Below are 11,504 nucleotides of genomic sequence, written 5' to 3'. Positions count from 1 at the left end.
GGCTTCTATACCCTCATCGTGCGGAATATTGGTGTACAAAGATGTGACGTCCATAGTCACGAGGAGGGTATGATCTGGGAGGCCAGTAGAGGGCGTCTTGTTAATGTAGTCCGTGGTGTCCTTGAGATAGGATGGCAAATTTTCTACGTGTGGACGGAGATGTAAATCAATGAATTCAGAAATTTTCTCCGTGGGATGTCCAATTGCGCTGACTATGGGGCGACCTGGCATGCCTTCTTTGTGTATTTTAGGAAGCAGATAGAATTGTCCTGGTCTACAGTCAATAGGATTTAAGGTCTCATAGACGTTGATACCAATCTCATTTTTCTCAAACATATCGTCAAGAGTTTTGGTAATGGCGGTGGAGAATTCTTTAGTAGGGTCAGAGTCCAGTTTCTTATAGAAACGTTCGTCTGAGAGTTGTCTTTGTGCCTCCGCCATGTAAATCTCTTTATCCAGTACGACAACTGTAGAGCCTTTGTCTGCTTTCTTGATTACAATGTCATCCCGATTTTTTAATGATTGTAAGGCAGATCTCTCTTCCTTACTCAAATTGTCGGGAGTCTTGTCTGGCACTGAAAGGAGCTTCTCTATGTCTGACTCAACGGCGTCAATATACGACTCAAGCGCGCCACACTTGCCCGGTGCAGGTTCCCAGTCACTGTAGAAACAATAAATGTTTATCAATGAAGGGCAAGTTGGACTTCGATAGCCTCTGGAAAGTTGTTTTCCCTGTTTATTTTGTCACAAATGTTAAGATTTGAAACCGAAAGTACATTGCAAATGGTGGATTTTATAGGGGTTTTGTCTTTATAAATGTCATGCTTTCAATAACAACCTTTCAGAGACCATTCACGTCCAACTTGCCCTCCATTGATACACATATATTATTTCTGCAATGATGATTTCACAAAAAAGCAAGTGCATTTTCTTTAAATATATGCACATTTTTTATACATATATTTTCTCAAAAAATATCTTTTTTAAAATATTTGTTTTTTAAGTGATACTTTCTATCTGTAAAGCAATGATATATTTATAAAATGTAAAAAAAAAAAATTAACTTTACACCTCACATAGTTTTTTGGACATGTTGACCTTTGACAAATCCTTAAGAGTTTGATTGTTTAATTGTATGGTTATGATCACATCCCTATGCATATAAAGGAACTTCTGAATTTTCTTCCTCTTTATCTTTCAAAAGATGCTTTTAACCAAAACTAATGGTAAATCCTGAAGGTTCAACTGTTCAAGACAATAAGGTGAACATTAGTTTATGCTCGACATACTTTGCAGCTGCATCATGAAGAACAAAAACGGACAGCTAGGTCAATGCAACATTGACAATTTAAAAGAAAATCAAGCTCCGAATTCATTTTAATGGACTGTCCTTAATCTATTTTTTTTTCAAAAAGCATATACAAAGCCGTATGTCCATCATTTCAAGCAATAAACACTGTACAAAAATAAAAATTAATCCCCAATGAATTCCTAATATTGACAGCTATACAAATTTTCAGGTCTTTAATGCTTGGGTCATGGGGGACATATATTATGTTTTTATGCCCATTAATTAAATCTCCTTTAAAATATATAAACAAATGATATTGATTTTATCAATTGATATCATCCCAACTGGATACCTATATTTATCCTCAATGGTAACCTTGATCTGTTTACTGTCACATTTTAAAGGGGCATATTTAATAATTAATGCTTGTGAATTTCAATTCTTAAAAATCCTGACTTTTTTTCCCAATATTATTGATTCCTTTGAATTTCTCACCTCCTGTGTACATAATGCCTTGCCATTATCTCCTGAATTCCAGTCAGATACTTTATAAATGTTATAACAGCAGCCTTTTATGGTAGATACAAAATTGATCTTTCCAACACTTGACCTAAATCCTATGTAAAAGGAATTCCAACAAAGCACTAAAATAACTCCCATCATTCATGGTAGTCCGTAACTTATCTAGGATTTAAACCATAGAATAACCTACATTTAAAGTAATTGAAAACAATACTAACATTGATATTTTCACCCATCTTTTAAAGATTTTAATTGCAATTAATTAATACTTCACTAGAATTGGGAGTGGGAGGACAAGGATTCATTTAAATGTCAAAAGGCACTGAAGTTCTTCAAAAGCTATACAAGTCTTTTTTTCAATAACTTCTGTTTTTTTCATATATTTTTTTCCTCCTGAAGAAGAAATATCATTTATTATTATAAACTTTAAATTCAGTGATCATCCAATTCTTTCAGACTAAATGCATTCACCAATAATGAATGTCAAACCTCAATTATTGTATATTGAATTCAAAATACCAATAACACTTCTTGACAAATTAAAAATGAATTTATTTATCAAAATGTCTAGTATGATGTCTGTCAACAGTTGATTCACTAGCCCAACAAAAATTAATGGAGACGTAACAAAATAAAATGATCTAATAGAGCGAAGTTTAAAAATTTCATCTTCTTCTTCCCCGTTCCCTGCTCCGGTCATCGCTTCTGCTGCGTTTTCTGGCCGACCTATCCCTGCTGCGGCTCCCACTGCGATTTCTGGGGGGTCTGTCTCGACTGCGACTTCTGATTCTGATTCCCCCCCTCCGACGGTCATCATCCCCTCGCCAAGGACTTCTCTCCCGTCTTTCCTGCAAAGTTTATACACAGACACAAAATATTTAAAGCTAGAAATAATATATTGAGTCAATATAACAAGTAATCAAACTTTGTAAAATAAGGTAAAAGCAGAAAATTTCGTTGGGGATTAAATTTTGTTTATTTCATTGTTAACAATTACCAACGAAATCCCACACAAAATTTTCATACGACTATGTTTTGAATAGAGTTACTTTCAAAACAACGAAATTTAATGCCTACCAAACCATTTTAAATAACAAATTAACAAAATTTTATCCCCACAAAAATTTGTGTTTCTACTGTATCTGTTAGAGAGTTGGACAAAAAAACTTACTTGTAATCTCTTAGCTGCATTTTCTTCTCTCTCTTTCCACATTTTCTCTTGTTCTTCTTTTTCCTCCTGTCTTTTCTTCTCCCGAAGCGATGCCTGCAAAATGTTACAATTTTTATATCAGCATAATCCAGTTAATTAATTTGCAGTTTTACAACATGGACAGTAACCTGGAAATCTGTATACCTTTTAAATTAACAATCATTCAAACCTGAAATTGGTTTATTAGTTATATATTTATATTATGCTTACACTTATCAAAGGATGGCATTAACCACACTTCATAAATCTTTCTTTGTAATCTAATGTTACCTGTTCTTCTGATAAGGGTATCCAGTAAATACACGGAGTGGTTTTTGTCTTCTTAAACAAATCATCCAGGAGTTTTGCTGGGGGCTCATCTTCAACTTTCTGGTCTACAACACAGATTGATCAAATTGAAACCGTCACTTAAAAGAAAAGATAATTACTTTTGGTGGCTTTATTAACATGGGTAAGTCAAAATACTAAATGTCCTTTTAATTAATTACCTCTTCTATCTCTCCTACTGTCTTGTTCCCCACTCCGGCCCCTGCCCCTCTTGGGTGACCTTGACCTACTTCTCCCTCGGCGAGGAGGCCCCTCCTCTCTTTCCTGTGACTGTCTGATCTTGTGGCGGTCCCACTCCCTCATTGGCGGTGTCCGGCGCCTCTTTTTCTCCTCCTCTTCTTCCTTTTTCCTGGCCTCCCTCCGCGCCTCCCTCTCAGCTCTTTCTTTTTCCTCCCTCTCCTTTCTAGTGTCCTGCTTGACCTCTTTGGTTATTACGATGGGCTTGTCTGCATTTTGGAATCTTTCCAGCTGAAAAAAGTCAGTGATGCTTTATGTTTTTATACAGTTTTTATTAAAACTTCAAACTACTGTACTGTATTCTTATGTTACTTCTGGACATAAGATAAAACAGTGCATAAAATGTAGTATCCATTTGTTTTCATTTACAAATAACAAGTGATATCTTTATACATTCAAACTTAATGGGACCATAAAAATAATTTGAGACATCTTAGGATTTGAGATATTCAGATTAAAATACATAATAAACAGTTGAGATTTCCAGAGATATTAATGTTTGAAAAATATAGCAGTTTATCTTTAGCTGCATGCAAAATTCTGTTACTTACAATACTTGTGATTTTTAAAAAAAAAATTTAACCTCTACACAAAAAATGACTGTCCTGATAGAAAGTCAAGTGTGCAGTATTTAGTGTCTTGGACAATTACAGCATGTCTAACTACGTACCTCCTCCTGAGAAGCGTATTCCACTCTGAGAACTTTGGGATTAGATGACGGCCATTGGGTTCCATGCAGGGCTTTTCTTGTTGCTGTGGCCTCCTCTTCCTTTTCATACTATTTAAAGAATTGTTAATTTATGAAAAATTATGTTTTATATCCTGTACATGTAATTAAAAGAAAGCAGGCTTCATATTTTAGCAGCTTTGGCACAGATATTGATGCGCTATTTCATAAATACCACTAAGTAATCGTATAATACAAAATATAACGTAAAAGCGTGTACAGTGCTTATTCAAGACTATGCCAACAACTCAATACACAGTGATTGTGCTAAATATTGAATACGCCAATTAATGAACCAATATAAGGGGCATTTATTTATAACAAGAGGCCCAGGGGCCACAGCGCTCATCTGAGCACATCGGGCTTGAATTTAACCCACCCCCCAGGCGTTTATCATTTGAACAAACTAGAATCTACACTACCTGAGGATGATTCCATATAAATAACACTAATCATAACTTTGAAGTACTTGAAAAGAAGAATTTAAAAGGTTTCCCAATATATTCCTATGTAAAACTTGGGTGGGCCATTTTGGCCCCACCCTTGCCCCAGGGGTTATGATTTGAACAAATTTGAATCTACACTACCTGAGGATGATTCCACATGAGTTTCATCTTTCCTGGCCCAGTGGTTCTAGAGAAGAAGATTTTTAAAGATTTTTCCTATATATTCCTATGTAAAACTTGGGTCGGCCATTCTGGCCCCACCCTTGCCCTGGGGGTCATGATTTGAAAAATTTGAATCTACGCTACCTGAGGATGATTTCACATGAGTTTCGTCTTTCCTGGCCCAGTGGTTCTGGAGAAGATTTTTAAAGATTTTTCCTGTATATTCCTATGTAAAACTTGGGTCGGCCATTTTGGCCCCACCCTTGCCCCGGGGGTCATGATTTGAACAAACTTGAATCTACACTACCTGAGGATGATTCCACATGAGTTTCGTCTTTCCTGGCCCAATGGTTCTTGAGAAGAAGATTTTTTTAAAAATGCCATCAAATTTTTATTAATTCCCAATTATCTCCCCTTGAATGAGGGCGTGGCCCTTCATTTGAAGAAACTTGAATCCCCTTTACCCAAGGATGCTTTGTGGCAAGTTTGGTTGAAAATGGCCCAGCGGTTCTTGAGAAGAAGTCGAAAATGTGAAAAGTTTACAGACTGACAGACAGACAGCTAGACAGACGGACAGACGGACGCTGGACAAAATGTGATCAGAAAAGCTCATTTGAGCCTTTGGCTCAGGGGAGCTAAAAATTACAATAATTGTGCCAAATTGATTCTCATTAAAAACAGTACACATGTTGTCATTTTATTTTCATTGAACCCTAAAATCCAAAGTAAAAATATTTACTAAACTCAAGAATAAACAACTTACAGTTACAATACAGTGGGATTTGATGTTATCAATCCAGAAGCTGTCCTCCACCAAGTTTCCGGTTCTCTTCAGTAACTCCTTTAACTGATTGAGGGTGAAGGGTCGCACCAGGTTCCTGATGTGAACCACATTGGACACTGGTTTTCTAGGAGGAGATGGCGACCTTCTGGCTGCTGTCGGTTCATCTGGTTCTATCAGTGGTTGAGGTCGACTGATCTGTCGGATAATTTTTGGTTCTGTTTCTATCAAATTGTAGAAAGCCACATAGAATGAGATATTTCTTTTATATGTAAACATAAATGTATATAATAACATTTTGTTTCTTTTAATCTAATTTGTCCTAATAATTGCCCCTACACCTGCAGGCACCCCAAAGTGATTTACAATATAAAACAATAACAGCTCCCTCCCAAGCACACCCCCTAATTGCTAACTTTTCAAATTCATTTTTCATTTAATATAAAATTATTCCCCCAGTTAACCCCCTTCTTTTTTTAGGCACATATGTAACAAGAGGCCCAAGGGCCTTGAATCGCTCTTCTGATAAATTGTACAACCTATCAATTGTATTTGAAGCCTCTAACCCTTAGTATCCTAAAACCCAAGTTGCATCAACTGATAAAAAGTTTGATGATTCTTAGCCAAATAGGACTGAAGATATTTTAATAAAGCTATAAAAAAAAAACATGAGTAGGTCACGGTGACCTACTTTAAGATTGAAGTTTTCTGAGGACTCAAGATGCATAATAGACATTAATGCAAGATGCATTAATAGACAAACTAAGATTGAAGGTTCTAAGCCAATATGTATTTGAGATATTCAAAAGTATGTCACCTTGACCTACTTTTTGGTCTACATTCTTGGAAAACCCAAGTTGCGTCAACTGACAAAGTTTGATGATTCTAAGCCAATAAGTACCAGAGAAACTTAAATATAGCCATAAAATGTCAAAAGTAGGTCACCCTGACCTACTTTTTGGTCGACATTCTCTGAAAACCCAAGAGGCATAAACTAACAAAGTTTGATGATTCTAAGCCAATAAGTACCTGAGATACTTAAATATAGCCATAAAATGTCAAAAGTAGGTCATCGTGACCTACTTTTTGGTCGACATTCTCCGAAAATCCAAGATGCATCAACTGACAAAGTTTGATGATTCTAATCCGATAAGTACTCGAGATACTTAAATATAGCCATAAAATGTCAGAAGTAGGTCATTGTGACCTATATTTTGGTTGACATTTATCAGAGGCCTAAGATGCATCTGCTGACCAAGTTTGATAATTCTAAGCCAATAAATACCTGAGATATTCAAAAGTAGGTCACTGTGACCTACTTTTTTGGTCTACATTCTCTGAAAACCCAAGAGGCATAAACTAACAAAATATAGCCATTAAATGTCAAAAGTAGGTCACCGTGACCTACTTTTTGGTCGACATTCTCCAAAAACCCAAGATGCATCAACTGACAAAGTTTGATGATTCTAGTCCGATAAGTATTGGAGATACATAAATATAGCCATAAAATATTGAAAGTAGGTCACCGTGACCTAATTTTTGGTCGTCACTCTCCGAAAACCCAAGATGCATCAACTCACAAAGTTCGATGATTCTAAGCCAATAAATACCTAAGATACTGAAATATAGCCATAAAATGTCGAAAGTAGGTCACAGTGACCTAATTTTTGGTCGTCACTCTCCGAAAACCCAAGATGCATCAACTCACAAAGTTTGATGATTCTAAGCCAATAAATACCTAAGATACTGAAATCTAGCCATAAAATGTCGAAAGTAGGTCACAGTGACCTACATTTTGGTCGACATTTTTCAGAGTCCCAAGATACATCAGCTGACCAAGTTTGATGATCGTTGGTCTGAAGGTAATCAAAATATGCCTTTTAAACAATTTGAAAAAAAAATGCCTGCAAAATTCTAAAAGTAGGTCACAGTGACCTACTTTTTCTTAAATGTGTTTTAAGGTCCCAAGATGCAGCAACTTACAAGATTTGATGATTCTAACCCTCTCATTGTCTGAAATAATGGGATGAAATGTTTTAAAAAGGATAAGTCATAAAGTTCAAAAAGTAGGACACGGTGACCTACTTTTAAGTTGACGTTGTTTAAGGACCCAAGAGGCATCAACTGACAAAGTTTGATGATCATAGGCCTTAAAGTGTCCAAAATATGCCTTCAAATCCATTTGAAAACAAATGCCCGCAAAATTAAAAAAGTAGGTCACCGTGACCTACTTTTGAGTTAACATGATGTGAAGTCCTAAGATGCATCAACTTACAAGATTTGATGATCCTAGTCCTTATAGTAAGCAAAATATAGACATTTTCATTACTTGTAAATTTAGGTCAACTTTGAAGTGACCTTGAGACCACGCCCTTTGCCCCAGGGTCATGCCTTGAACAATTTTTAATCTTCAACATATTCTGATCATTGTATGTAAGTTTGGTGAAAATCTGCCTGGTGGTTCTGGAGAAGAAGATTTTTTTGCAACCAGTACTTTTGGTTTTGTTTTCCTGATTATCTCCCCTTGTTTTAGGGTCCCAACCCTTATTTTAGTATAAATGGTAGCCCTTGGGCCAAGGATACCCTGTGACAAATTTGACACTGATTGGCCAAGGGGTTCTTGAGTTATGGCCCATATTCTAAAAAGTTAACGCACACCGCACGACGCACACCGCACAAATGGCCATAGCATTAGCTCTTTGAGCCTTTGGCTCAGAAGAGCTAATAAATTTACAGCTTGTTGATTCAATAACCACACTGTATTCTCAATTTTGCAAGCAATTTATGCACTTATGGGGCAAAATGGTAATGCTATTCCCCCTTACTTTTCTCTGGTGAAGACTCCTCTTTTTTCTCCACTTTCCTGGCTGGCTCCTCCTGGTCACCTGTGCCCTCCCCCTGCTCCTCCTCCTCCTCACTGTCTGACTCCTTGTCCTTGTCATCCTCGTCCACGACCTCGCCCTCTGACCTATCATCTCCGTCATCACCCTTCTCCTCATCTTCACGCACAACCTAGTGAATCAACCAATAAAACAATGGATTTGGAATTTTTTGACAATTGAACCATGCTTATAGTGTGGCCATGCCTTGTACAGTAAAATGGCTGATTAAACACCTGGGAAATCCCTTTTCACTGTTTCATTTCCTTTTTACTATTTTTCATGTTCTTTACACTGTCTTTTCTGACTTTCTGTCTATTCTAACACAAAAATTTGTCTCCCACTCTCTGTCTGATTAGACAGGTTTCACTGTAATATGCAATGTTCCATGGATGCAGAGAACTGAGATAAACTGAACTAGCTTTAAGCTTTTAAGCTCGCAGAACTTGGTTTGCTTAACTTACAATTGTTCTTTGAATCTTGACCTCCTGTGGATTTTCCTCGGGTTCATTTTCTTGATCCGAGATCCTCTCATCTGGAAGATCCAGATCCAGGACTGGCTCAGATATAGGGCTGGATTTGATGTCTGGAATCAGCTCCTGGAAAAATTACAATTTTAATTTTGAATTCAAGTGATTAACATTTACTCTTGGACTTTTTTAAACAGATTTACATGAAATTTTTATCCATATGGTAGTATTGTATATTTTTTAACTTAATTGTTGTTATATCTTATTGAAATTAAGTTTTTGAAATTCCAATTAAAAAAAATTAATGTAAACTGCAAAACAATAGTATAAAGAAGGGTGTACCTTGAGTGACTCCGTACTGAACTCTATACTTGACAGTCTTTTATTCTTGGCCTGGGGGGTAGTGGTGGTGCTGCTACTTGACCGGGCTGATCCCCATTTCCTCTTCCTGACCGGCTTCTCCTGGGGCTCCTCAGGCTTCTTCTGGGTCTTGTCATCAGCTAAAAAGGAAAACAATGAAATGACTGTGTAGGAGTTATGAAGGCATCAGGATGAAAATCTGGATCATACACATGCAAGTACTACAAAACAACTATTATTTGTCATTTTTTATTCCCATTTCCTCAATTTGAAATCAATAAGCAGCAATTTATTTTCGTGGCTGAGGAAACATTCTCTACTAATACATTACAAAATCAAGAGTTCTGCGAGTAAATGAATATTTCTTGCATGTGAATAAAATTTGGTTTATAGTACTTCAGTGTCTCCTAAAAGGTCATATTTTGCTCCTTTTTTGAGATCTTTCATCAAAAAGTAAAAGCAAAGCTGAAACTTTTATTTAGTCACCTCTTATCCTAGAAGAAGCTATTGAGAAATTTTTTTTCAAATTTTGAAAGATTGTTGGTAAAAAAAAAATTATGTGCAAAAACCTGATGAGGAAACTGTTTGTTGTTCACTCTTTTTGTCTGTTTTCTCTTCCTGTGAAATATAATGAAGTAAAATCCAACATTAAATCAATACGACCAAAAGAGATTTTCCTGCCAAACTTGACTTTTTTTAAAACTCACATTTTTCCAAAATAATATTTTGCACATCATTTAAATTGCCTAAATTCAAATAATGAAAAATTTATATACTTTGTATTACTGTTTTGATGTTTGATTTTTAAAATTTTCTTCAATATTACACTTTATTTCTAATTTATCATTTTTCTTTAAATTAGACTTGTGGTGGCCCCACCAGTCATGCATCAGTGCACACTGTGCAAGTATGACTGATCATGACCTGGCCTGCTGCAACAAAAATACATCACATGATTACTGAAGCAAAAATACCGCCAATACTTGAGTGCTGCACTACGACTTCTGACCTATGACCTCAGTTAAGGGGTGATGCCAAAACAAACTAGTATTTCCAGCGTCTGATGCTATCTAGTCTACGAGCAATAAGGATGAACGAGAGAAGGGACGTAATATCGGTGGATTCCCCCAAATAAATTACCATAGTATCCTGGCTTTGAATTTCTGTTAGAGGAAGTGAGATAGTGGGTCAAGTAACATAAATGTCCCATATTTCACAGCATACATTAGACGGACAATCCAACGAAGACAGGGTCACAATACGCAGTGTCCCAAATGAATTGTCACAGTGTCCATAGTTGTTAATAACTATGAACAATCCAACGATGATAATTGCCATCAACTTTGAACAATCCAACGATGATAGTTAATATCAACTACAAATAATTCCAACGATGAGACTGATTCATCCTCAAAAGAAGTGGAGTCAACAGTGGAAATTCCAATCCTTGGTGTGGTAGAAGTCCAAAAAAGGTGACAAAAGGTCCATAGTTGTTAATAACTATGAACAATCCAACAATGATAGTTAATATCAACTATGAATAATCCAACGAAGAGACTGATTCATCCATAAAAGAAGTGGAGTCAACCTTGGAAATTCCAGTCCTTGGTCTGGTAGAAGTCCCAAAAAGGTGACTAAGGGTCCATAGTTGTTAATAACTATGAACAATCCAGCGATGAGATTTCTGTGATCCAAAAGATGGGCCAGCAACAAACATCACTTAATCTATCCAATCTGTGGTGTAGGATAGTAACAAAGGGTGGTCCATAGTTGTTAATAACTATGAACAATCCAACGATGAGATTTCAGTGATCCTTAGGATAGGCCAGCAACAGAGATCACTTAGTTTGTCCAGTCCGTGGTGTAGTATAGGAAACAAAGGATCTATTGTTGTTTCGTGTGGTGATCCAGTGTGGGGTAGGTCACAAAATAAAATGACAAAAGGTTCATAGTTGTTAATAACTATGAACAATCCAACAATAATATCTCTTTTGATGTTTGTGGTGTTATGATCCAACAGCAGATCCAAAATTTGTTGTTGGTTGCTAATTTGGTGACTTGTACTTTCATTAGGTGTTAATGAGGCAGTCAA

The 11,504-nt window shown here is 36.4% G+C and overlaps 1 protein-coding gene across 1 annotated transcript; it reads right to left on the bottom strand.

Annotated features, from left to right (window-relative positions):
* Positions 1–2,349: 2,349 nt before the first annotated feature.
* LOC134249591 (apoptotic chromatin condensation inducer in the nucleus-like) lies at positions 2,350–10,060 on the bottom strand (the record flags this gene model as incomplete). The annotated part of the gene is made up of 10 exons (XM_062731926.1): positions 2,350–2,661; positions 2,985–3,077; positions 3,294–3,397; positions 3,512–3,818; positions 4,258–4,365; positions 5,686–5,927; positions 8,529–8,715; positions 9,047–9,181; positions 9,395–9,552; positions 9,982–10,060. Coding segments are annotated over 10 exons (1,596 nt in total), but the record flags the coding sequence as incomplete, so codon positions are not given.
* Positions 10,061–11,504: the final 1,444 nt, after the last annotated feature.

The sequence above is a fragment of the Saccostrea cucullata genome, unplaced genomic scaffold, assembly GCF_032062105.1.
Source record: "Saccostrea cucullata isolate Sc308-1 unplaced genomic scaffold, CSIRO_AGI_Scuc_v1 ctg16968, whole genome shotgun sequence".
NCBI classification, from domain to species: Eukaryota; Metazoa; Mollusca; class Bivalvia; order Ostreida; family Ostreidae; genus Saccostrea; species Saccostrea cuccullata.
The sequence above is the reverse complement of the archived record's forward strand: the minus strand, read 5'-3'. Positions and strand labels throughout refer to the sequence as shown.